The sequence below is a fragment of the Acinonyx jubatus genome, chromosome E3 (assembly GCF_027475565.1).
Source record: "Acinonyx jubatus isolate Ajub_Pintada_27869175 chromosome E3, VMU_Ajub_asm_v1.0, whole genome shotgun sequence".
Taxonomy (NCBI): domain Eukaryota; kingdom Metazoa; phylum Chordata; class Mammalia; order Carnivora; family Felidae; genus Acinonyx; species Acinonyx jubatus.
The window spans coordinates 25,814,619-25,840,652 of NC_069398.1; the positions used below are offsets into that span (position 1 = coordinate 25,814,619).

Here is a 26,034-nt window from a genome sequence, read left to right on the forward strand (position 1 = left end):
GCAGGAAACTCTCCTGGCCCCCCCTGCTCTCTAAGCCAGGCCTTCCTCCCCCGCTCGAGGGTCCCCACTGAAGTATCCTCTTTGTCCCCCGCCCTGAATTCCCAGGCTGTCAGATGCTTCAGATTCTCCAGGTCCTGAAATGCAGGACGCCTTCCCTTCTTTCCTTCTTGTGGCCCCCACTCCCCCCTTCCCCCTCCCCCACTGTCTTTAGGTGGGTCCCTTCCCTTCACCCCTAGATCCACAGCTTTCATCACCTCTTACCCTCCTCCCCTCCCCAACAGGACATTTGTGACGTTCAGCTCCCAAGTCTTCCACGACTGACCCCTGCCCACCAGGGTGCCTGGAGATACACCCACCAACCTCCCTGCTCCCACATAAACTGCCCCTGGGCCGCATGCTTCTAGATCCTTCTGCTCCACTCTGATCGTCCACCTAAAACTCCCTCACTTTGGGGGTTTTCTAACCACCAAGCCCTTCCCCAGTTTTCCCGTGGCACGGGGCGGGGGGGGGTGGGGGGGGTGGGGAAGAGACAGCTCAGAGAGACACAGGAGAGGTCGCCCCTGGGTAAAGGGGAACTTCCCACATCCATGTAAACTTGACCAGCCCGTTCCCCACGGAGAGGAGCCAGAATGCCACTGCCCCCACTCCATGAGGCTCAGGGAAAGTCTCAGAATCAAAACTCTGAAGTCTCCGCCAGCCCCAGGGCCTTGTCTTCTCCTGAGTTAGGTCCAGACCCACAGAGCCACAAGGACCGCAAGGGCCCTGGAATCCTGCCTGCTGGCTAGACCCGCCAGGATTGGAGGGGTGTGTGACACCCCTTAGCCCTTGACCTTACGGGCCCCCACAGCTGTGGGTGGGTCCTGTTCCTCCCCCCGGCCCTCAAGGCCTCCCTTCTTCTGTCTCCTCCAATGGCCAAACCCCAGTGGCTGAGCGGGAGGGCAGGGAGGGGCTTTGGAGCAACTTCCTAGGACAGCAGCCTGTCTTCCCAGACAGGTTCCTGTCCTTCTCTTGCAACTGACTAGGCGCGGTAACTGGCCACAGGTTTGTCCTCAACGCACAGCCCACTTACTCCAGCCCCCACCTCGGGGACTCAGCCCAGTCAGGCTCCTGCTCCTGATGGAGGGGTCTCAGCTCCCAGAACCCCAGGGTCAGAAGGTGCTTTGATATACCCATCTCCCTCCTTTGACTGATGCGTGAGTCCCCACTGCCAAACCCTGAGCAAGGAGTTGGTTTCTGGCTTGATTCCTCCCCTGCATGGGGCGCTCACCCTGAAGCAGTCCGTCCTAGCTCTGGACAAGCTCAAGTTCTTCGGAAGTCTTCCTTTGCCCTGAATCCCCCAGACGACCACATGGCCGGCTACAATGTCTGCAAACGGGTCGCCCGTGGCCCCTCCACCGGCTACATCGCTGACCTGTGATTCTAGGGCCTTCTGAACCCTCCCTGTGACTTGGCTCTAGGAGGCTGCCAGTCGCCACGGCTGGGGCAGCCTCAGCCCACCCTGCCATCCCCCCATCCCCAGGCCACCCCCTGGCCCACATACCAGCCCAGTCAGCTTTTCTCGCAGGCCCCGGATGTCATCCTTGAGTTTCTGCTCCTTGATCCGCCACTCAGCCTTGTGCACCTCGCGGCTCAGGTCCCTCTCGGGCCCTGGCGAATGGCGATTGGCCTCCAGCAGCAACACTCGAAGTTCATTCAGGCTCCTGGCAGGGGCCAGTGAGGGGCACAGAAGAGCTAGTCAGCCCTGGCCCTCTGTTCCCACATTGTGGAGATTCGCCGGGTGCCTACAGACAGGCCACCCTGACAGGGACACAGCACCTGTGCCACGAGGGGCCGCTGTGGAAACATGAGGCATGAAACCAAATCTGAGGCCAGATTTGGGGATGGGATGGTCAAGAGAACTGGGTCTCTTCCGGAATGTTTTTCCAGTTAAAAAAAAAAAAAAAGAGAACAGGGGCCCCTGGGGGGCTCAGTAGGTTAAGCATCTGACCCTCGATTTTGACTCAGGTCATGATCTCATGGTTTGTGGGATCGAGCCCCATGTCCAGCTCTGTGCTCTCCCTCTCTCTCTGCCCCTTTCCTGCTCACATGCACACGTGCACTCTCTCTCTCTCTCTCTGAAAATAGATATATAAGCTTAAAAAAAAAGATAAAGAGAGAACAGAAGGTTTAATTAAAAAATAAAACAAGGGGCACCTGGGTGGCTCAGTCGCCTAAGCGGCCGACATCAACTCAGGTCATGATCTCACCGTCTGTGAGTTCGAGCCCCGCATCAGGCTCCGTGCTGACAGCTCAGAGCCTGGAGCCTGCTTCAGATTCCGTGTCTCCCTGCCTCTCTGCCCTTCCCCTGCTCATGCTGTGTCTCTCTCTCAGAAATAAATAAAACATTAAAAAAAAATAAAACAAAACAAATAAAACATTCACCCAAGAGAGCTCATGTGGTAAGACATTCTTTTTTACTTTTTAAGATTTTTTTAAAAATTATTATTAAAAAAAAATTTTTTTTAATCTTTATTTTCGAGAGAGAGACTAGGGTTGGGAGAAGGGCAAAGAGAGAGGGAGACATAGAAATCTAAGCGGGCTCCAGGCTCCGAGCTGTCAGCACAGAGCCCAACATGGGGCCTGAACTCACAAACTGCGAGATCATGACCTGAGCCGGTCTGCTGCTTAATCGAGTGAACCGCCCAGGTTCCCCTGCTTGCTACAATTTTTTAAAGTTTATTTATTTTAAGAGAGACAGTGACAGCACAAGCAGGGGAGGGACAGAGAGAGAGGGGGGGAGAGAGAATCCCAAGCAGGCTCTGTGCTGCCAGCACAGAGCCCGATGCAGGGCTCGAACTCACAGACCGTGAGATCACGCCCTGCGCCGAAACCAAGAGTCGGGCGCTTCATCTCCCCAGGCACGCCAGCTCGTTATAATTTTTAAATGGATGAAGACATATTTTAAAATTTCTGCTTTAACTGATAACATGGCAAATACAGAAGCAATAAGCAAAAGCTGTGGGGGAATCCTCATCACCTTGAAGTGCTGAAAGGGGTGCGGGGACCAAGAAGTATGGGAACCACTCATCTTGCCTACAAGCGCTGCCTGGAGATCCGTGTCGAGAAGGATTCCGAGGCTGCGGCTGAGCTCAGCGGGGGACTACGGCGGGCGCTGGCCATTGCCAGCCACCTGTCCCTCCTGCCTCGCCCCTGCCCTGCCTCTCAGGCAGGTGGAGCGGCGCCCGGGCGGGGCCCGACGGGACCACGGCGCCCACGGCTAACTCACCGCTCCTTCCTGAGCAGCTCCTGGCTGATGAGGACCAGCTGGCCCGAGGCGTCGTGGGTCTTCTGGGACACGGCTTCCAGCTCGGCCTCCAGGCGCCGCTTTTCCTTCTGGAGGGTTTCCGCCTTCTTCTCTCCCGCCTTGCACTTCGCCTCCAGTGCTGAGGTCGGCCGGCAGGGAAAGCAGAGAGAGGGGCAAGATCGCCATGGGACTCCGTCCCACCCGGGGGGGGAGGGGGGGCGGCGAAGGCCCCGGGCAGGGAGCCGGGTTTCTCGGGGGGGGGACCACACAACTCCACACACTCCACTGAGCGGGTCTCTCTCGTCCTGCAGAGCCGGGCAGCAAGGGGCCGAGGGGGCAGCTGCACGAAGCAGGCCACGGCCCCAAGCACAGCAGCGCAGGCCCTTCGGGGCCGGGGGAGCGGTCCGCCCTGCCCGAGACAGGACCCGGGCGCTTACGACCGTGTCCTGGACGAGGGAAAGCAAAATCTTCACCTTAGCCTTCCTTGGAGGGGTCTGAGGTCAGCTGACCTTGGCCGGGACCAATGAGGCCACGTGAACGTGGTGGGAACTGGACAGAAGTGGGGGTGGGAACCATTCCCCAGGAGGGGGGCCGTCTCGTGCACACCACCACTGGCGTTCTGGTGGGAGAAGCAGGGCCGGTTCGCGAAGTCACCAATTCCAGACCCCTGCCTCTCCCCGGGCTCCCCCTCTGTCCTCGTGTCCTCTGTGTCTCGTCCCCTGCCGCGGCCGGCATCCTTCCCCCGGAATCTGAAATCCTGGTACTTCAGCTAGAAAGGCACCGGGGGCAGCAGCCACTCTATCTTTGTCACCCGTGAAATGGTCCTCAAGACCAGAGGGCAACCTGGTGGAGTTCGCTGAGAGAACACGGAGAACTGGCTCCGGGGGAAGAGGCCGGCCGGGGTCCTTCATTGTCTCATGGACACTGTGGGGGCCACATCGGCCCTCTCACCACGGCTCAGGTGCAAACCCAGTGCGGGTGGACTGGCCCATGGTGCCCTCTCAGGGCAGAACGGGGGAGGGCGCCCTGACCCAGGAGCCAACCCACTCCACGCCCGACCGGCTGAGGCCCCCCCCCCCCCCCGTGAAAGCCCCCCCACACCTGCCCTGCAGGAAGGAGACTTACCACTTACTTGGGCCCTGAGCATCTCGGTTTGGGACATCAAGGCTACTACCTCTTTGTCCCTTTTGTTCAGCTTGTCCTGCAGGCCTAGGGGAGGAGGGAGAGACAAGGGGTCTGTCTGCAGTGTTCCAGGTGCAGGGGCGGAGGGGGTGGCCTTCCCGCAAGAACCCTAAAACGAGGCCAGAGCTGGCCTCCAGGGTCCAAACACTCCCCCACACCAGCCCTGTCTCCGGGTAACCCGCTCTGGGTAAGAGACTCCAACACTGCGTGGTCTCCGGCCACTTAACTCTCAGAGTCTCGGTTTCCTCGAGTGAGGAAATTGGGGTCCTGGTACCCATGTCACCCAGTCGTGTGGGTTCGAATACTGGATAGCCTCAGAGCAGTGCTAAAAAAGATAATCTATGGAAAGCGCAAGAAACATTACATTTCTGTACGCTACTTTATAAATGTAATGTAATGCCAATATAAATACCAATACGATTTTAGTTCTTATGGAACTACATCAGCTGATTCTATTTTTGTTTTTGTTTTTTTAATTCTTTTTAATGTTTGTTTATTTTTGAGACAGAGAGAGACAGAGCATGAACGAGGGAGGGGCAGAGAGAGAGGGAGACACAGAATCAGAAGCAGGCTCCAGGCTCTGAGCCATCAGCCCAGAGCCCGACGCGGGGCTCGAACTCACGGACCACGAGATCGTGACCTGAGCTGAAGTCGGACGCCCCTGAGCCGACTGAGCCACTCAGGCGCCCCTCTATTTTTGTTTTAAAGCTTATTTATTTATTTTGAGAGAGAGCGAGAGAGAGAGAGGGCACGGGCACTCACACGCACGAGTGGGCGGGGGCAGAGAGAGAGAGGGAGACAGAGAATCCCAAGCAGGCTCCGGGCTGTCAGCACAGAGCCTGACACGGGGCTTTACATCACGAACCGTGAGATCATGACCTGAGCTGAAATCAAGAGTGGGATGTCTGACTGAGCCACCCCAGGGGCCCCCAGATTAGCTGATTCTAAAGTCACCTGGACAATAAGCAAGACTAGCCAAGAGAGTCTGGCAAACACTTCTTCAAGGAGTTAAACACAGAGATGCCATATGACGTAGCAACTCGAAGGTGCACACCCACCAAAGAACTGGAAACAGGCGCTTGCAAAGCACCTGCACATGTGTGCTTACAGCAATGCGACTCACAATAGCCAAAGGGTGGAGACAGACCAAACATCCACCAACAGGCGGATGGATAAAAAGTGTAGCGTATGACGGCATATTATTCAGCCGTAAGCAGGAATGAACCTGGAATACAGTATGCTAAGTAAAAGTAGCCAGACATAAAAAGCCACATATTGTAGGATGCCTTCTAAGTTTTTTTTAATGTTACTTATTACTTTGAGAGAGAGACAGAGCGTGAGCAGGGGAGAAGCAGAAAGAGAGGAAGACACAGAATCCGAAGCAGACTCCAGGCTCTGAGCTGTCAGCACAGAGCCCGACGCGGGGCTCGAACTCACGGACTGTGAGATCGTGACCTGAGCCGAAGTCGGATGCTTAACTGACGGAGCCACCCAGGTGTCTTGGGATGCCATGTATGTCGATATCCAGAATGGGCAAATCCAGACAGAAAGCAGACTAGTGGTTGTCCGAGGCTGGGGAGTGACTGATAATGGGTATGGGATTTCGTTCTGCAGAGATGAGAATGATTTGGAACTAGACAGAGGTCGTGGTCGCACAAGACCGTGAATGTACCGAATGCCCACTGAATTGCTCACTTTAAAACAGTTAATTCTATGTTTATGTTGCATCAGCTTAAAAAAAAAAAAAAAAAGGAAGAACAGGCAAAAAATTTTGAAAAAGCAGAGCGGGAAAGGCTAGGCTTGCAGTCATGATGATATAAATAAAGCTTCAATAATTAAAACCTTATAGAACTGGCCCACGAACAGACAGGTTACTAATGGAATAGAAGGACCAGAAATAAAGTCAGTTATATAAAGGAATTTGAAGGTGGTAAGATTAGTAATTCGAATCAGTGGAGAGCCTGAAATGAGGTTTTCAAAACTGGTAATAGGACAAACAGGTACCCTTTTGGGAGGGAAAAATGGTTCCTCCTTCACACCTTATAGAAGGATGAATTCTAGGTGGACCAGAGATTTGAGCAGAGAAAATGAAACTAAAGAAGTACTGGAAGAAACCACGGATACATTTTAAAAATAAGAAGCCCAGAAGCCAAAAAAGAAAAGACTGACTTTTAAATGATTTATTTGTTAAAAAAATTTTTAACGTTTATTTATTTTTGAGAGAGAGAGTGAGTGCAAGTGGGGGGATGGGGGGCACAGAGAGAGAGAGAGAGAGAGAGACAAAGATTTTGAAGCAGGCTTCAGGCTCTGAGCTGTCAGCACAGAGCCCAAAGCGGGGCATGAACTCATGAGCCACAAGAGCATGACCTGAGCCAAAGTCAGACACTTAACCGGCTGAGCCACCCAGGTGCCCCTATTTATTTTTATTTTATTTTTTGAGAGACAGAGGGAGAGAGAGAGAGAGAGAGCCCATGTGCACACGTGAGCAGGGGAGAGGCAGAGGGAAAGGGAGAGAATCTTAAGCAGGCTGCACACCCAGCACAGAGCCTGATGTAGGGCTCAATCTCACGACCCTGGGATCGTGACCTGGACCGAAATCAAGAGTCAGCAGCTTAACTGACTGAGCCACCCAGGTGCCCCAGAAAAGACTGATTTGAAACAAATCCGCACGGCACATACGACCCTGAGAAAAGTCCAAAGACAAACCACAAATGGGGAAAGGAATGTTTGCAATGTCATACATAGTTTGTAAAAATCAACAGAAAGATGAACAACCCGCGAGGAACAACACGGGCAAAAGACGCCAAGTGGAACTGGAAAGGAAGCTTCGCTCACAGTAAGAGAGAGGCAAGGTGACGTTATCTCACGGGAGAACCACTCGGACTGGCAAAGGTCACAAAGTCTGATGAAGTTTGTTGGCGGTAAGGCTTGTGGGGAAACACACTTTGAACCACAGCGCTTGGGAGTTAAAACCGTTGGAGACCCAAAGAGGGGAAGGTAATTCACTGAAGCAGTGTTGACAATAGACAAAGGCTGGAAACCATTGATAAGAACGGCCTCCAAGATGCGGCATCATTAAATGGAAAGGAGAAAGGGGGGCTGGACAGCAGGGAGGCGTGGTACCATCTGGTACTTACGGGTTTGGATGTGCATAAACGTGTCTGGAAAGTAAACTGAGGTTGGCCAACGCGGTGCCTTTAGGGAGGGAACTCCGGCAATGCGGAGGGGGGACAGGGGTGGGGGGAGGCAGTGAGCAGAGGGTGGGCAGATGACGTAAAACAAAAAGCCCAGGGTCCCACCCAGCCCAGCAGCCACTCACCCTCCACAGTCTCCTTCATCCTGACCTTCTCCCCTGAAATGTCGTTGGACTCGATCATCTGAAAGAAGGCTCTGGTAAGAGGGATTCTTGGCCCCTGCCCCTGCCCCTGCCCCTGTCCCCAGCCGGCCCACCTCACCCCTACACAGGGTGGCTCTCAGGGACTTGGTACGGTGGCAAGGAGCAGAGATGTTCTCGGTCCTGCCTCCCTGACAAGAGAGGACCCCCGCCTGCCCGCAGCGTCCCCGAAGGCTGTTTGTGCAGCTTCCGTGTGAACACCTCCCACTCCTTCCTTTGTTGAAAACGTCTATTATATTAAACAGATGTCTCCTTCCCTGGGACGCCCACAGAGATTAGTCCTGGAAGTCTATTTCCATCATCTTCCAGAGGCAAAATCCCAGCCTTGGTTTCCACCCGTAAAAGAAGCATCGGCTGTCCGAGGGCTGCCAACGAATGCAGAGCACGCCCCGGGGCCAGCTCCCGAGGAACTTTAATAAATGCTACTTTTTAATAATAAACCCAGAAACCAAAGAAGAAAAGACCAATTAAGAAAAAAAAAATCTGAATGGCAAACATTAACAGGCTCCCCACGGCTTCTTAGAAAAAAGTTTTCAGCCTCCCGCCCAAGCAGGCTCTCCTCTGAGCATGCTGTCTGCCAGTCTAACACTGTGGATCAGACGGGCCCAGAGCTGAGCAGGCAGTCACCTCCATCAACCTGACGCTCATACTTCTGCTCATACATCCCCAAGCCCCTTTTTAAGTCTCAGCCCATTGTCTCTGCACTGAAACCTCTGCATCTGGGAGTCATGTGGGTCCCGGCCAAGGCCCCAGCTGTGTGGAAATGAAGAGAAGGGCCTTGCTGAGATCACCGCCCACTCCTCGGCCTAAGGTCTGTGACCGAGAGGAAGGGGCTGTCCTCTGGAACCACAGCAGTCTGAAACCTCCTCTGCTACAGGAGTCCAGTTGCTGGGGTCCCAGGCCTGACTACCCCTGCTCTGAGAAGGCAGTGAGGCCATTTGCACACAAGCTGCTCAGAGACTGTTCCTTTTCTCTCTGCCCAGGATCCTGGGACAGCACTTGCTAAAACAGTCCCTCCCTGGGAGAAAGGGGGCAGAAAGGCTGCCACCCTGGGAGGACAAGGCATCATGCAGGCAAGGCTCCTTTTACGAAAAAGGTATCCTGTTCCTTGAAACTCCCAAACACTTCCTTATTGCTGGAAAGCTAACTTCTAGTTCAAAGGCACAAGGGGAATCAGAAGCTCGCGAAGCCCCAGGGCCCGTATGAAGGCAATGACCATGCTGCCAGCTGTCCTTCGGGTAGGGTTTGACTTTTGTCATCCTGGGCACCCTTTGTTGGCCTCCAGCTGTGGGGCTGGACTTGACCTCTGCCTCTGGTGGGCGGGAAACCCTGGGAAAGTTTCTCCATCTCAGCCTTGGTTTGCTCATCTGTGAAACAGAGCGAACGCTGACCTAGCAACAGTTAAGGTGAGAAAAGGCAACGTCGGTCCTGACCCCCCTCCACCTCCCAGCGCCCACTCTGGAGGCCCCCACACTGTGGCTGCTGGACGGCTGCTCGGGCTCATTAGGACTGGCGAGAGGGAGCCACCCGCAGCTCAGGTCACCTGGGTCGGCATTAGGGTGGGAGACGGGACACCCCCCCTGGGGACAGGCAGAGCTCGAGCCCCACGGAGCTCCCGGCTGCTGGCTCCTGGGGGAGGGCCGAGAGCCTGCGCAGTAGGACACGTGTGGGAGACGCAGAGACCCGGGGATCGGGAGGAAGCCTGTGCTCTGTGCTGGGGTACGCATCTCTGCAGGCCTGGGCTGCGGGGACCCAGCCAGGTCAGCTCAGACCACCTCGGGTCCCCACGGTCACCCTGCACTACTGATGGAGGCACGAGAGGTGCCCTCCGTTCTCGCCCGGGCCTGGCTGGGAAGAGGGGGCCGGCCGACACCGGGGCCCCCGTGACTGTGGGGGCTCCCCCCGCCCTCCCCGCCCCCTCCCGCCCGGCAGGAGAGGCGGCCGCCTACGTTGCCGTGCTGGGATGAGCGCAAGGACTCCACGGCCTGCAGTCTGTTCTCAGCAACCAGAAGCCTCTCCCGCAGCCTCTCGGCCTCCTGCTTGCTCTGGGCTTCCGACCGCTGGAGCAGCTCGTGGTCCAGCATCTTCTTCTCAGCCAGGGAGATCTGCTCCTTGAGGAACTCGATGGCCTGCGCCTGGCCCCGGTACTCCGCGTCCAGCTTCTCCAGCTCGTGCACCCGCAGCTCGGCGTCGCGGCGCTGGTCCTGGGCCTCCTGCAGCTCCAGCCGGTGCTGGCTGGCCTGCACCTCCAGCTGGGCCTGCCAGTGCTGCCGCAGCCCCGCCAGCTCCTCCTGGGCCTCCTGCAGCTTCTGCCGCAGCCCCTCCTTCTCCTTGACGTGCACGGCGGTCTCAATGTCGTGCTTGGCTCGCAGGTTGCCCAGCTCCAGCTGGTGCTCCATCTTGATGCCCTCCATCACGGCCTTCAGCTCCCCAATCTCCTTCTGCTGGGCCCCCGGGCCCGAGTTCAGGGTGGCCTTGAGGTCCTCCAGGGACTTCTGGTGGTCCGAGGCCAGCGAGTCCAGCTTGGACTTCCAGTTGTCCATGAGCCCCATGTTCTCGCTGGTGGCCTGCTGCACCTTGGCCTTGAGGTCCACCACCTCCTGTGCGTACCTCTCGTTGGCCGCCCGCAGCTTCTCCACCTCCGCCTGGTAGGCCCGCAGGGCCTTCTCGTATTTGTCCCGCAGCACGCCGCTCTCCCTCTGGTGCTCCTTGCTGGCCGACAGCAGCCGCTCGCGCAGCCTCAGGGTCTCGGCGGCCTCGGGGTGGTCGGCGGGTGGCGGGCCCGAGTGCAGCAGACATTGCTGGAGCTCCTTGATCTCGCCGCGCCGAAGGCTCAGCTCCTCTTCCAGCTGCAGCACGCGCGACTTCTCGGCCACCGTGGTCAGCTACCGGGGAGAGAGGGAGACCGAGGTCAGCGGGCCGGCGGGAGGGCAAGGGGCCGTGGCCGGAGCAAGGACGGACCCCGGCCCCGCGGGGGAGGTTCGTGGAGGGGAAGGGCGCCCACCCCGCCTGGGCGTCCCAGCCTCTGGAAGGACTCCCTGGGCTTGCGGCCCTGTGATTCTGGGACGGGACGGTCCCCGCTGCCCTTGGTGGCTTGGGACACATCAGTGGTTAAAAGAAACCACTTGTTGGAGGTTCTGGCTTTCTTTAGGAGGGAATTTTGCATTATCTGGCAGCCGGATGGGTCGATTCGTGGAGGGGCTGGCCAGAGAAGGGTCTGGTTTAATTCAGGCGGTACAAAGTTAATGCTCCCAGACCCACCTCCTGATGGAAAACGGAGATCAGAGGCTCCGTCTTCCAAGAACCCATTTGGATCACGACAGTGGTCATGGATTTGGAAACAGTACATTCATCGACACGTTTTAAGTCTTTCGCTAACTTAAAACTGTTTCTGAAGGTGACCTGTAGTTCAATAAATCTGCTTTTGTTTTTATAATCAGGCTGAACCCTAGATCAAGGCGCCTCAGTGTGGGGGGCTCCAGCCTGTCAACCGTGACTGGGTCGGTTTCTGCAGGCAGAGCCTCCATGCACATATGTGTGTGTACCACACGAGCACGTACGGTCACCCAGCAACGGCCAGGGTATGCAAAGGGACCCGTGTGTGTCTCCAGACTCCCCCCGACACACACACACACACACACACACACTCGCGTGCCGAGGCGGGCCTGCAGAAACCGACCGTGGCTCGCCCCACAGCCCTCCCTGCTCAGATGGTTTGAACTAATCACTGCTAGCTGGCTGTTTAGCTCCACTGCCAGAACCGCAGCTGGGCTGGGCTGGCCAGCTGTTTGGACGTGGGTACCTGCACAGGGGGCCCAGCCCCGGGAAAGGTATGGTGGGCACCGAGGGGCCAGCTGGGCCCAGAACCCGGACCTGGGCCTTGGCAGGACCTCCCCCTTGCTCCAGCAGACATTTCCCTAGTCTGCTGTATCTCACCAGCCCCACCCTGGGTCTGACACAGAACCTCACGCCCTATGGACACCCCCACTCCCCAAAAGCCCCAGGTCCTTCTGGCTGGCCCCTCCTGCAACCACAGTTAAGATCCCCTAGGGGGCACCCGGGTGGCTCAGTCGATTAAGCGGTTAAGCTTCAGCTCAGGCCATGATCTCAAGGTGCGTGAGTTCGAGCCCTGCAACAGGCTCGCTGCTGTCAGTGAAGAGCCTGCTTTGGATCCTCTCTCGCTCAAAAATAAATAAACATTAAAAAAAAAAAAAACAAAACCCTAGGCTAGAGAAACTTTGGTCTGCAGCCCCCTGACCGCCCGCCTTCCTCAGCCTCCCCAGCCCAGGGAGAAGGGAGGTGGCCCATATAAGGGGCAGGACGTTCCCGAGAGGCACCCCATTTCTGAACATGACAAAGCCTTGCTGTGGCAGTGCATGGGGCAGGTGGGGGGGGCGGGGTCTCACAGGACATTCCCAGCCAGTGGGACCCTGAGCCGGGGCCCGAAGTCCCGGACAATCAAGACCCCCTGCTCCCCAACGGGCGTCACATGGCAATGGGGTGGAAGGGTTCCCAAGCCTCGACTTCCCTCCTAGAAGGGGCTCAGAAGGCAAAACAATGAGGAAAGCAGCCAAAGACAGAGAAAATAATAAAACAGAGAAGCCGAAGGAGGCGTGATGGGGCCGAGGGCGGCGTTACCCTGTTGTCGGCTAGTTCCCGGAGCAGACGCTCGGCCTGCGCCTTCTCCAGTAGCAGCCTCTGTTCCAGCTCCCCAATGCGCGCGTGCTCCAGCTGCGTCTGGGTCTGGTCCACCCGGGGCGGGTGGGGAGGCGGGCCAGGGGAGAGGAGTACAGGGCAGAGGAAGCCAGAGGAAGAGAGAGAAAAAGAGAGAGAGAGAGAGAGAGAGAGGCGGCGTCATCTTCCGTGAACAAGACAGGAGAGCGGGTCAAGGAGAGAGGGTGGCTCGGGGACAGAGGAGGTCTGGGGAGGGGACCGGGCTGGGTGGGTTTAATGGCAGAGGAGGGGCTGCCGCAACCCTGCCCCAGCCACCCTGCCCCTGGAGAGGGTGGCAAGAGGGCCCCGCGGTTCCTGCCGTGCTCCCCAGGTGGTCAGTCCTTCCCCTGGTGGCTCTGGGGAGGGGCCCCAGCCTCCTCGCGCTCCCCATCGGGCTACTGCTCATTTTAGGCACAGGATCCTGCACACGGGAGGCCCTCAGGATGGATGTGTCAGCAAATGAACCCAGGACTCCTGGCCTCGGGGGCCTGAGTTGAAAGTATAAGAACCAATCCAATGGGAAGGTTTTAAAAAAGTCTCTCCACCCGCCTTGCAAGGCCCTGCTTCCTGCTGCCCTGCCCAGAGCCCGGAGGGTCAGTGCCCACCCCCGGGGGCCCCGCAGAGGAGGCCCGGTCTCCCAAAAGCACCAGAATGCTTTTGTCCTAGCTTCACAGGCCAACAAAGCCCGACGTTCTCAGGGCATCCAGCCTGGCATTTGGGTTTCCTCTAACAGATCTGCGAGGGTGGCAGGGGCCAAGGGTGCCGGCTCCAGGGCCCCCGGGGCAATCTGGAGACCCAAGTTCATCGTGGGGAGAAGCCAGAGAGTCCTCCTCAGCCTCCCCCATCCAGGAGAAGCAGTTTAAGGCCAATCTGTGTGGCCATTCTGACGAGGCGAGACTTGGCCACACACATGCCCGTCTCTGGCAAGGGTGACGGGGACAGTGTAAACCCATCTGAGAAACACGCTTGCCATTCATACAGAGCTAGAGAGATGTTAACGTCCTCTGGCCTGTGATCTTATGTCTGCCAGTTTTCCTAAAGGAACAAGTGAAAAAGTACTCTACTCTCTCTCTCTCAAAGAGGGCGGCAGGCCACAGCGCTAACGAGCAGCCATGCTCCGTCTCTTCCAGAAAATTACAGGCTGACCGTGGTGTCTCCGGGGCCTCGCGCCCACCCTCCTCTCCCACAGAGGCTGGGCACCGCCACTCTGCCCGGGACCCACGCTAGGTGGCGCATGCCTGGTGGCTCCACGGGCAAGAAAGAGCCCGCAGCTCCACATTTCAAGGCAGCTTTACTTGGTGCTCCCAACAGGACTCCCCACACCCCCCCACCCAGCCCCATCAACCACTTTCCCAACTTCTAGACTCCTGGTCTGCGGGTTGGGGTCTCCATGGAGGCACAGGGGGGTCCAGTGTAATTGCTTCAGATGCTTGTTTAAGATAAATGCAACCACCAGACCGCGGAAGGCGGAAAATAGCCTTAGAGGCTAGATTTTAGGTGGGGTGAAGGACCTGGTCTTCCATCTGCTCTGGGGACACCGGGCAGGGTGGGAGGAGCGGGGCCACCACGTTCCTGCTTGTCACTCGCGGGTCCCCTGGAGTCGATGGTCGTAAAGCTACGGTCAAGCTGCGTGAGGCGGTGCAGGGGTGGCTGCGACTTTTGTCTGGTGCGCTAACTTTAGAACCCAACCCACGCATAAGGGGCGTCTCAGCTGTCTCCCCATGTCACAGGAGGGAGCAGCGACTCCAGAGTCAGAGCCTCGGGTGCAGAATCACACAACTCTGGCAGGCCCACAACTCAGACGCCCCAGATGTCAGGACAGGTGTCTTTTCCCCTGAGCCGGCCTCACCCCATGGAGGGGAGACACAGATTTCTAGCAGCAACATGGGCCGTCGAAGGAGGGTCCTGAAGTCGGGGACTCCCACTTCCTGCCGCAACTCAAATCCGGGAGCTCAGCCAAGCCTTACCTACGCCCTGTACTTGTAGCTCGTCTTCCCCTCGCAGACCCTGTGTCTGCACCTTTGCGAGGCACAGAGCCACCGCCTTGGGGTACCCCTCGGGTAACTGAGGCCTGGAAATGTTCTTTAATGGGGGGAGCAGATTCCCCACCTGCCCTGGGGGCTCCCGAAGGTCAAAGGCACACGTCACCACTCATGACCTTCTCTGAGGTCTCACACAGCACAAATCAAAAAAGAGGTTCTGAGTTCCTAAGCCCGGCCTTTAGTGTTACCGTGCGCTTCCCATGCAAGTGAAAAGTAACTAGCAAAATCATAACACGAAACCCCTGGATGATTAAACCACCACCACCAAACCCCAAGAAGGTCACGTCTGAGGCGGCTACCCGACGCCCCCACTCAGGAGGCAGCAGGGAGCGGTACGCACATTTCCCTGATGCAAGGTGGCAAAGATCTGTTCCAGAACCATGAGACACGTCCACAGCCCGTGGCCTGGGGTCGCCACCCTGGGAGAAGCACTTCCCCGCACTCCTGACCTGTTCTGGCAGCGGGGACATAAGGGTGAGCGAGACAGAAAGGGTCCCGGCCCCTGCAGGGCACCCATCGCGGGGAAAGATGCAAACAATGCAGCACTACTGACCAGGCTCCGGGTTGTGGTTGGACCTGGGGACAAGGCACCGGGCAGGGGGCACAGGGGACGGAGGGAAGAGCAGAGAGGCAGAGGTGGCCTCTCTGAGATACAATTAGAGGCGAGGCCTGAAGGAGAAGCAGGAACCAGCACACGGAGAAGCTCAGAGGCAGAGCTGGGGGCGTCAGAGCAGCTCAGTGCCTGGAGCACAGGTGCACAAGGCCTGGGTCCAAGCGTCTTCTCTGGGCCACCCTGAAAGAGCCTCGGCTTATCTGGGGCCGTGGATCCGGACGGGTGACCAGGGAAGGGTCAGGGTCTGGTCTACCTTTTCAAGAGATTCGGACAGATGTCTGTGGTCTACTTTAAAAATAACACGAGAGAGGGCTGGGGGTGGGGGTAGCTAGGGTAAGACCGGCCGTGAGTTGATAATCACTGAAGCCCGCTGACGGGCGAATGACCCTACTTATGTAGGTTCAAACTTTCCCACCGTTAAAAATCGAAAGGCTGTAGCAGCACCTGGGCGGCTCAGTTGGTTGAGCGTCAGACTCTTGATTTCGGCTCAGGTCAGGATCTCACGGTCCGTGAGTTCGAGCTCCACATCGGGCTCTGTGCCGACAGCTCGGAGCCTGCTTGGGGTTCTCTCTCTCTCCCTCTGCCCCTCCCCGCTCATGCTCTCTCTCAAAACAAATAAATGAACATTAAAAAAAAATTTAACAAGCTAGGGTGTCTGGCTTCAGCGTGGAGAATGGGCAGTGGAAGAACACGGGAGGAGACATAAGTGCCAAGTCGGGGCTGGTGCACTTGTCCAAGGCGAGGTGCTGTGGCCTGGCCCGGGTAGGTGGCCGCGGGGAAGAAGGTAATTTCAGAAGCAAGGTCAAGGTCAAGAGGACTTTTTGACGGAGAGATGAGGGAAAGAGAAGATTCAAGACGAATCAGCCGTGGGCCCAACTGCTGAGCTGGGTATCGGAGGGCATGGGGGGCAGGAACACACGGCACGTTTGGGACGCTCTACTGGCTTGAACGTCGTCCCCCCACACCTCACATTCACCCGGAACCTCAGAATGGGACTCTGTTTGGAAGGTCTTCCCGCATGTGGTTAGTGAAGAAGAAGTCATCCTGGATCTAAGGTGGCCCCAAACCCAGGGACTGGTGTCCTTATAAGAAGGGCCAAGCCAGAGACACGGGAACACGCAGGGACAAGGGCCATGCGGCGACAGAGACAGTGACGCGGTCACAAGCCGAGGAACGTCGAGGGCTGCCAGTGACCCTACCAGAGCTGGGAGCGAGGCACGGAACGGATTCTCCCTCAGAGCCTCCGAGGGAAGCCAAGCCTGCCAATCCCTTGATTTCAGACTGCTGGCTTCCAGAACAGTGAGAGAGTAAGTCTGCGTTGTTTTCAGCCACCGAGTTGCGGTCATTTGTTACAGCCGCCCCAGGAAAATGCTGCAGGTGGCGGTCGCCCCCTGCTCCTGGCGGAGATGGTCAGTAGGCACGCCGGTGTGGAGCTCGGGGGGAGACCGGAGGCATCACGGGCTCACAGAGGACACAGACTGACACGGACTGGAAGGTCTCAGGGGCAGCGCAGACCGAGGGGCGAATGGGCCCTTGGACAGGCCAACATTTAGATCAGGAAGGAGGCTAAGAGGCTGGAACTGGGGAGTGAGGCCAGGAGGGGGACAAGCAGAGAGAGGGGGTGACAGCTGGAGGGAGACCAGGAGTTCGCAGGAATGTTCTGGGTTTTATTTTTGACTCTTAAGATGGGTGGGGATGAGTGGAACGTTGGGACCATTTGTGTTATGGTCGTCACGAGTAAGATCATAACAAAAGCAGCAGCAAGGAGACTCCAGTGCCCCTTTGACTGTTGCCGTTTATTACTGTCCCTCCCTGTGTCCCCCACTTGGAGCTGTAGGATCGGCTGAAGGGGGGGTGGCCAGGAGTCACACAGTGAGAGACACACACACAGACGTGCAGCCTGAGCACGAGTCAATCAAGAGAAGAGGGAAGTCCCTGAGCAGAGAAGAAAAGGGGTTGGCTTGGCTCCTGAGGCTATTTCTTGCTTTGCGTCCTTGAACTGCTGGTGACACTTCCCTGTAGCCTTCGAAGTGAGCAGGGGTCTCTGTCCCTTGCAACCACGGGCGCTTTTGCCAGAAGCCCACCCCAGCTCCTGCAAGAGGGCAGCCGCCCAGCAGGAAAGCCAGCCAGACACAACCACGTGACCGGTCCCCTTGGCTAAGAGGGAGACGTACAACAGATCGTCCTAACGCCAGGCTGGGGCTCCTACATCGGGGCTGCACCCCAACATCCATCCTTTAAAAAGGCTCAGGCAACAAAATCTGCTCCCAGAGGGGCAGCTGGCAGTGACCCTATACAGATCACACACGTCCCTCCCGATGAGCAAACTGAGACCCAGGAAGGGAAGAGGCTGTCCAAGGTCAGTTAGGGCCCGGCCAGCGTGGGGAGGACTGAATCACTGTCCCCTGCCCCATCCGACAGCTCCAGGAGTCCTCGTCCCTTGTCGCCTCCCAGGGAGCAGGGAGGACCAAAGCAGCGAGCCATTCCTGCCTGCCCAACCGTGGCCTCGTGAGCCCCAAGGTCTCCGCACAGTGTGGTGAGGGGAGCTGGGGCGGCAGGGGACGTTTACTGACTGATGGGAGCATCCCCTGTCCCTCAGCTCAGGAGGGTGTGGAATGGAGGGCAGAAGGTTCACCTTTGCCCAGACCACCCGTCCAGCAGTTGTAACTGAGGTGCCATCACTGGTCATCCTTATGGGCTGAGCTCAGGAACCAGGAGTCCTGGGTCCTGGTCCCAGGGGCTGCTGCCTTGCCCCGTGCCTGGGTGACAACCTTTGGCTTTCTGAGGCTGTCTGGCCATCTACAAGTTCTGTGACTCAACAGCAAGCTACCCCCAGCCAAAGTTTCACCAGGAATCCAAGAACCCAAGAGATACCTTTTAGGACTATTGTCCAACAGAGAAGGGACAGGGGAGTCCAGCCACTATGTCCTCAGGCCTCATCCTGGGGATACTCAGTTCATCCCGCCCAGGTGCAAAACAAAAGGAACCACGGCCCCTCTGGGGCTCCTGGAGCTGAGCCACCCCGCCTCTGACACCCAAGTCTCTCGTGACCTGCCCCCTCCCCATTCTCCCAGGGGACCCTCCTGGGTTTCTCTCCCCACATGCCCCCAGCCCCCTCCCAAGGGGCCAGAGTTGCTGCCTGGACCTCAGGACCATCTGCCCTGCGAGGGCTGGGCCGGGGTTGCGGAGAGAGGCGGGAGGGGCGGTCCTCTAGCCATTACCTCCAGGTCTCCCTTGGTGATGGATTCCTCCTCCACTCGGAACTGCAGATCCTCCACCTTCCTGCAGGGGGAGACGGGGCTGAGCGCGCGTCGCCCAGAGCGGTGGGCTTCGCCCAGTGACGGCAGAGATGGGCGAGGCCACCAGGTGCTCAGACCCCGCAGAAGGCACTGTCCCAGGGTCATGGCTGATGGGGGCAGAGCCTCCTGGAAAGCTCCGGGCCTCCCAAATTCCCACCGTGTGCTCTACTCAGAGGCCGCCGGCCTCTCTAAAATGGGGGCGTGGAAGGCAACGTCCTTCCTCCCTAGGGTGGCGGTGGGACCAGGCGGCAGAACAGGCTGTAAATGGAAGCACAGTGGTGCTGGGAACCTCACTGCCTACCGAACAGACCAGTCTGCGGGGACAGAAGGAAGGCGGGGGGGGGGGGGGGTTCTTCCCCTGCCAACCTCATTCTCATCCCCTCCCCTCAAAATCGGCCAGGGCTGCTCCGTGATGAGGGCCCCCACTGCCCCGCTGCGGGCATTGGCAGGGACCCTCCGGGAGACACATTCACCCACCCACACGCCAAGACAGCACAGGGGAGACACAGACACGGTAACAGCTCACAAAGCTGCTCTTCCCGGGGCCTCCTGACAGCTCCCGGCATATGGGTGAGGAGATGGGGCCCAGAAAGGGCAAGAGACCTGCCCAAGGTCACCCAGCAGGTATAGGGCCCTGAACACAACCCCCGGGGCATCTTCAAGTTTTTATTTGTCAGCATCAGGCGTGTCGCCATGGGAACCAGATGTGTGGGCCCCGAGAACAGTCTCAGGCAGATATAAATAAACTCTTCTCTCTCCAAGTCAGACCATAACAACAGCCTGTGGCTCACAGGCCTCGGCTGAAAGCCCAAACCCAGACCCAAGGCGAGGGCTGAGGGTGGGGGCTGCCTGAGGTGTGGGGGAGCGGAGGGAGCCACAGAAATCTGAATATCAGCCAGGAGACAGAAGCCCTGGGCCGAGAGAAGCCCTGTCCCCTGTCAGCTCTGTCCCATCGGGTGACCCAGGATCAAGTCAGGCCAGAGGCCCTACACCGAGGGAACCACAGTCCCGGCTCGTCACTGAGGCAGGAGGGAAAGAACCGCATCATCACCAGCAGGCCAGTGGCCTCAGGCGAATCCCTCGCCTGCTCTGAGCCTCAGTGTTTTCATCTGTGACACGGGGGCAATACCTGCCTCCTGGGCTCGTGGTAGGGTTGAGAGAGACCTGGGACCAGGGAAAGCGCTCAGCAGGAGGCTGACACCTCGAAACATGGTGCTTCTCTGAGCCTCAGTCTCCAGACGCAGACGAGCTGGGAGCCGAACACACAGCACACAGCCCAGAGGGGTGCTCCGTCATGTGAACCGGTCTGGGGCATGGGAGAACCCCTAGTTCAGCGAACCGCCCCCCCCCCCCCCGCAGTCTGGATGGAGAGCAGCGGATGGACGTGGTGACTCCCAGGCGGGGCGTTTCCCTCCAGCCTGCAGAGATGGGGATCATCACCCCACTTTGCAGATGAGGGGCAGGCCCACGGGGCTCACGCCACTGGTCGGGGTGACGCAGCCAGGGTGTGGCAGAGGTCCTGAGCCCGGGCTCCGCCTGGCCATCGCTAACAAGGCCCAGAGAAGTGCCCCCCGGGACCAGGGCAGGGGTGGCACACACCTTCTCTCCTCCTCCAGCTGGTTGGACAGGTCTGCCTTCTCCTTCCGCACACTCTCCACGAGCAGCCGGGCCCGCTGCAGCTTCTCCTCTGCTTCTGCAACATACTGGGCCCCGAGCAAGGGCCGGGACGGGGTCAGCCTCCTCCCGGAACCAGGCTCCAGGTGGCAGAGGCCACTCCCGCCACCACCACGCCCCTGCCAGCTGGCCAGGCACAGACCGTGGGCCAAGCTGCGAGGGAGGAGGGCCCGGCTGAGTGCCGGGCATGGCAGAGGTCAGCCTCTGGCCCACCAGTCCCCAATCCCCTCCATGTCCCTCAACCCCTAAGGGTCTAAGACTCTGCTGTCTGCTAAAGGCCTCTGTGAGAGCCTGGCCTTAATGATTCCAGCACTTGAGGGTGGGGTGAGCCAGGCTCCAAACGGGGACGGGGACCCAGGAAGGATCTCTCACGCAGGAGACAAACATCTACATCAGGGAAGAGGAAACACTGGACAGCAGGAGACTCAAGGTTACGGGCAAGGGCTCGCCTCCCTGAAATCCAGCACGTGGAGCTACTTGAGGGCACGATGTGGAACACGGACGGTTGTAAACAAAAAACGTGTAGACGAGTATATTCAGACAAAGTAATTAATTGGAAATAACCTGAACAACTACAGGGGACGGGCTGCGTCGGTAAGGACACGGCCCATGATGGATGGCAACACAGCCATTCAAACGGGGAAGAATTTTCCGTGACCCAGAAAACGCTCCCGCTATAGCAAGTCAGAAAGAGCACGATACACCCAGGTTCCGGATCCATCAGGAGGAGGAGGGGTCTTTGTATCCTCTGCACACCCCTGGTTCTCTCTGCATGAGGGTGACTCACAGAACTGGCCCGGGGAGGCTGCTGGCGCCCTCTGGGTGCCCCCACCGCCCTGCCAGCCCAGCTACCTGCTCATGCTGGGCCTTGAGCAGGGCGATCTCCTTCTCCACTTCACAGATGTGGCTCGTGGCCTTGGCCACCTCGGCCCGCTCCAGGTCTCGCTCAGCCAGCAGCTGCTCGATGTGCTGCTGCTTCTCCTTCAGCGCCTCTTGCAAGGCAGTTGTGCCCGATATCTTGCGGGCATAACGCGAAGAGGTCTCCGTGAGCTGCAGGAAGGCGTAGGTGCAGGCAGGACTCAGGGATCTGGAGTACCATCCAGATGACAGCTGGAGCCCCTCAACTCCCAGGGTCCTGCTCCTCCCCGCCAGTGCCCTAGACAATCTACGCAGGGGGGAATCGTGATGTTCGAGATCCAAGGAACGCTCCCCAAATCTCAGGAGAGTCACGGCCTCTGACGGTCATGGCTCCTGGGCTCTGCCTCACGGTGGCCTCCCTCACCTGGACTGCATGCTCTGGAGACATCCTAGACCCCCAACCTAGACTGGGCTTGCACAGAAGACCCTCTGTCCAGTAGGGCAGCCTCACCTTCTCCCCTCACCCAGGGTGACTGTGGCAACCTTTCGACTCCCTGCTCTGCACCTGTATTACCTACCCTCTACCCATATCACTTGTCCTATATCCGTATGACCCTCCTTAACTCCCAGGAAAGGGGTTAGGCTACTGATAAATCAGTAACACAAAAATAACAATAAACGTAAATGAATCAATCTTCTCTATTAAAAGACATGGACTTTCATCTTTTTTTTTTCTTTTTCTATGCCCAATGTAGGGCTTGAACTCATGACCCTAAGATCAGGGGTTACATACACCACTGAGACAGTCAGACATCCCTAAGCTTTCATCTTTGTTCAAAAACCCCACAGAGGGACAGGGCGCCTGGGTGGCTCGGTCGGTTAAGTGTCTAACTCTTGATTTTGGCTCAGGTCATGATCTCACGGTTTGTGAGTTCGAGCCCTGCATCGGGCTCTGTGTTGACAGCTTGGAGCCAGCTTAGGATTTTCTGTTTCAATCTCTCTTCCCCTCCCCCACTTGTGTTCCTGCTCTCTCTCTCTCAAAAATAAATAAATAAACAGAAAACAGAAAACAAAAAGCAAAAAACCAAACTCACAGAGGAATACTTGGAACCAGAGCAGGAGCAAGTCAGGGGTCGCTGGCTCACCCGGCTCCTTCTGTCCCAACGCCCCCCCCCCCCCCACACCAGGTTAACCCTCCCCAGCTCCACCCTCACCAGTCCACTGCGGCTGGGCCGGCCCCCCACGGAGGAGGCCACCGAACTGACGGAGCTGATGGAAGAACTGCTGGGGCTGTGGGTCAGTGCCGAGACACCCATGGCCATGCGCTTGGTCTTCTTGGCCTTGGCAGGGCTGGTGGACGGGAAGCCGATGCGTATTACCTTGTGGATGGGGGCGAAGAGGCCAAACTTGGGCGGGCATTGGAAGTACCTGGGGAGGCAGGACGGACACACGCTGCCGTCATGCTCCCACAGCCTGGAGCCACCCCTAGCCTACCTGGGCAGAGAGGTTTGGCCTTGGGGGTCCCAGCACCCTCACCCCACGACCAATGGATGGGACTCCCAGAAATGGAATAACAGTGAGTACAGTCTGAGATTCTCTGCAGCCATAAATAGCCAGTGGGCATATTTTGGAGGGGAGGGGAGTTATTGAGCACCCACTCTGGGCCAGTCCCTTTACATGAGTGCTATTTTCAATCCCCCAACCAGTCTACTGTTATCCGCATTTCACAGATGAGATTTAGGCTCAGAGAGGTTAAGTAACTTGCCTGAAGTCACCCAGCTGGTTAAGTGGCAAAGCCAGGACAGGACCCCCCAGTCTTCTGGGTTTGGCTCCCTCACACCATTCAGTGCCCCCCCCCCCCCAGCCATATCTACAGCCCCACTCTCATGACTGCCCCTGGGCTACCCCAGCCCCAAGGAACGCCACTGGTCCTCTGTGCACAATGCTCCCAGCACAGAGCAACAAAAGCCTGAAGGAGATGCCTTGGAGGTGGGGACTGAGGCTCCCAACCTGGCCCTGAATTCTGAGAGCAAGAGTGAGTGGAAACATCCATCTTGAGAACAGGAAGGCCAGGTGCTGTCCCGGAAACTCTGGATTGTCTTCTCCCAGAACCTTCCTGGGCACAGATTCCACATGGGACCAGGGAGCTGGTGCTGTCCAGTTTCTGACTCTCCTCGAAACTGCCACCCCATCCCGCCTCTTCCTGTATGCAGGTCTTTGCTGGGACCGTCCTCCCCCCACCCACCCCCGCCCCGATAGAGCAGATCTTCCTCAAGCCCATTCCAAAAACAAAACCCTACTTTCCTTCAAGACCTGGTTCAAGTATGGTTCCTCCCCTGGCAGCTTGGCCTGCACCACCCTGGCCACTCCTTTTCAGAGCTGTCACAGCCTCCCCTGGGCCACACAATCTAGCCTCGGGACAGCCAACACAGGCTCTTGAGCCACTGGGCCTTAGCCCCACGCCCCTGCCACACACTGCTCACCCAGAACATCACACCCCCAGCCCCAGCCTTAGACCCTCTTGACCCAGCAGAACAGGCAGTCAGCTCTAATCAGGGACAGCAAGGGACCTGGAGCCCAGTGGTGACCCCACTCATAGCTGCTGGACACGGGCCAGTATCGGATTATTTCCTGTATCACCCAGGGGAACTCCCGGAAGGCAGGAACCGCCTCCTTTTTTCTAGGGCTCCTACCCCACGTGTGGCATGGAAGAGGGAACACAGAACCAATGACCCACTTAGCACTTGCCCGTGACTCTGTGCGACCTTGAGCAATGACCTCTCTGGCCTCTGTTCTCTCACCTGTAAAATGGGGGTGCTTTTCGCAGCGCCTGCCTCAGGCAGAAGGAAGCTGGCAGCATCTATACCGTGGTGAGTGGCACAGCTACCCAGCTACCCTCAATGCTGACCTCCTCCGATGCCCCAGCCCTTGCACCCACCCCCCCCGGAAGAGCAGCCCCCTCCCAGACTCCCCCGGGGGAAGCCCGCCATACCTGGTGCCCGCCACCGCCCCATCGTTCTTCCCGAGGGGCTCGTCCAGCTCCACACCACACCACTCGCCCTTGGCAAAGTCTGTCTCCCCCACGTACCGCACCACACCCGTCTTCGTCCCGCCGACCTGTTGGCGCACAGAGACACTCAGGTCCAGAGGACACAGCGGGCACAGGCAGGGATGGCCAGGCTCATCTCCCCTCTCCCTTCCAGTGTGCAGGGGAGAAGGAAGAGGGGAGTGAGGAGGAGGAGAGGCCCGAGGGCAGCAGCGAGGGATACGGGTAAAACCAGAGCTTCCCAGGGCCGTCCCGTGCAAGGGCTCTGGAGACAGACAGACGTGCACTGAAACGCTGCCACTTACATGCTGTGTGAGCTTGGGCAAGTTGCCTAACCTCTCTGAGCTTCAGCATCATCGCCTCTAAAAAGTTATTTATTTATTTATTTATTTTCCCCCCTTCCTGAGGATTAAGCACTGAATGTGCGCTGTCTGGCAATACCATTATCAATACATAACGTCTCGATAAACGTTATCCTTAAAAAATGGTTACATGATGGTTGGCTGCTGTGTGGCTCAGTCGGTTGGGCGTCCGACTTCGGCTCAGGTCATGATCTCGCAGCTTGTGGGTTAGAGCCCCACATCGGGCGCTGGGCTGACAGCTCGGAGCCTGGAGCCTGTTTCAGATTCTGTGTCTCCCTCTCTCTGCCCCTCCCCTGCTCACTCTCTCACTCTGTCTCTCGAAAATAAATAAATGTTAAAAAAAAAAAAAAAGAATTGCACACTCTCCTGAGCCAGCTAATCTTTTTTTTTTTTTAAACATTTATTCATTTTTGAAAGACAGAGCGAGCCCGACTTAACCTGAGCCAACCCAGCGTCCCCCCTCCCCACCAGGGCTTTTAAAGAAAAAGCACATGAAGGGGCGCCTGGGTGGCTCAGTCGGTTAAGCGGCCGACTTCAGCTCAGGTCACTATCTCATGGTCCGTGAGTTCGAGCCCCGTGTCGGGCTCTGTGCTGAAAGCTCAGAGCCTGGAGCCCGCTTCCGATTCTGTGTCTCCCTCTCTCTCTCTGCTCCTCCCCCGTTCATGCTCTGTCTCTCTCTGTCTCAAAAATAAACAAACATTTAAAAAAAAAAAAAAGAAAAAGAAAAAGCACATGAAGAAATAACCTATTGGAGCCTTTGCATAATGGACAATAATTTTTACTCTAGCCTCCCTTTTGCTTAATTGAGGTAAAATTCCCATAGCATAAAATTCACCCCTTTGACCACTATAAAGTGTAGAGCCCTGGGGCTTTTTAGTACATTCGCAACCATCATGTTTCTGGTCCTGGGACATTTTCATCACCACCCCCCCCCCCACCAAGAAACCCTGCGCCCAGAAGCAGACCCCCACCCCCACCCCCAGGCAACCACTCTTTTCTACAGATTGCCTTATTCTGGCCATTTCCCAGAAGTGGAATTATCAGCATGTGACCTTCTGTGTCTAGTTTTCCTTCATTTGGCATCATGTTTTCAAGGTCCACCCACGTCTATCCGTGGAAGCACTTCATTCCTTTTTATGAATTCCAGCATACGGGTTCCGTCCCATTTTGTCCGTCCATTCGTCCGCTCTTAAGACACGTGGGTCGTTTCCAGTGGTTCCAGTAAACCACCGTGAATCAAGGGGCTGTGCACATCCACGTACAGGTCGTTGTGGGACGCCTGCTTCTAATTCTCTTGCTTCCCTCACGGTTGAAGGAGTCGGGCTGGGTCTCTTCCTCCAGGCTTTCGAAGCTCCCTCTCTCTGTTTCCAGGGTGGCTGTTGACAAGTTCCAAGCCGACCCGAGTCCTGATCCTTCGGGCGAGCCTGTCTGCCCACTCCAGAAACGGGCAGAGCTTGCTCTGTCTCAGGGCTGTGCAGGCACATGGTGAGGTGCGTTGGGTGTGGGCCTCGTCCCTTGCCTGGGCTCCCGTGGGCCCTCTCAACCAAGAAACCCCTGTCAATCCCGGG

The 26,034-nt window shown here is 57.4% G+C and overlaps 1 protein-coding gene across 5 annotated transcripts in view; it reads right to left on the reverse strand.

Annotated features, from left to right (window-relative positions):
- The window catches only part of CLIP2 (CAP-Gly domain containing linker protein 2), a 74,339-nt gene that overhangs the window by 3,553 nt on the left and 44,752 nt on the right, over positions 1-26,034 (reverse strand). For 4 of the 5 annotated variants that reach the window (XM_027041909.2, XM_027041910.2, XM_053213871.1 and 1 more), the window contains 11 exons: positions 24,051-24,175; positions 22,273-22,486; positions 21,053-21,250; positions 20,126-20,229; positions 18,449-18,509; positions 12,498-12,602; positions 9,809-10,744; positions 7,785-7,842; positions 4,409-4,492; positions 3,266-3,422; positions 1,541-1,700 (listed from right to left, as the gene is read on the reverse strand). In XM_027041909.2, coding sequence (XP_026897710.1) covers positions 1,541-1,700; positions 3,266-3,422; positions 4,409-4,492; positions 7,785-7,842; positions 9,809-10,744; positions 12,498-12,602; positions 18,449-18,509; positions 20,126-20,229; positions 21,053-21,250; positions 22,273-22,486; positions 24,051-24,175 — 2,202 coding nt within the window. The remainder of the gene's footprint in view (positions 1-1,540; positions 1,701-3,265; positions 3,423-4,408; positions 4,493-7,784; positions 7,843-9,808; positions 10,745-12,497; positions 12,603-18,448; positions 18,510-20,125; positions 20,230-21,052; positions 21,251-22,272; positions 22,487-24,050; positions 24,176-26,034) is intronic. The other variant, XM_027041911.2, reaches the window with a different exon arrangement.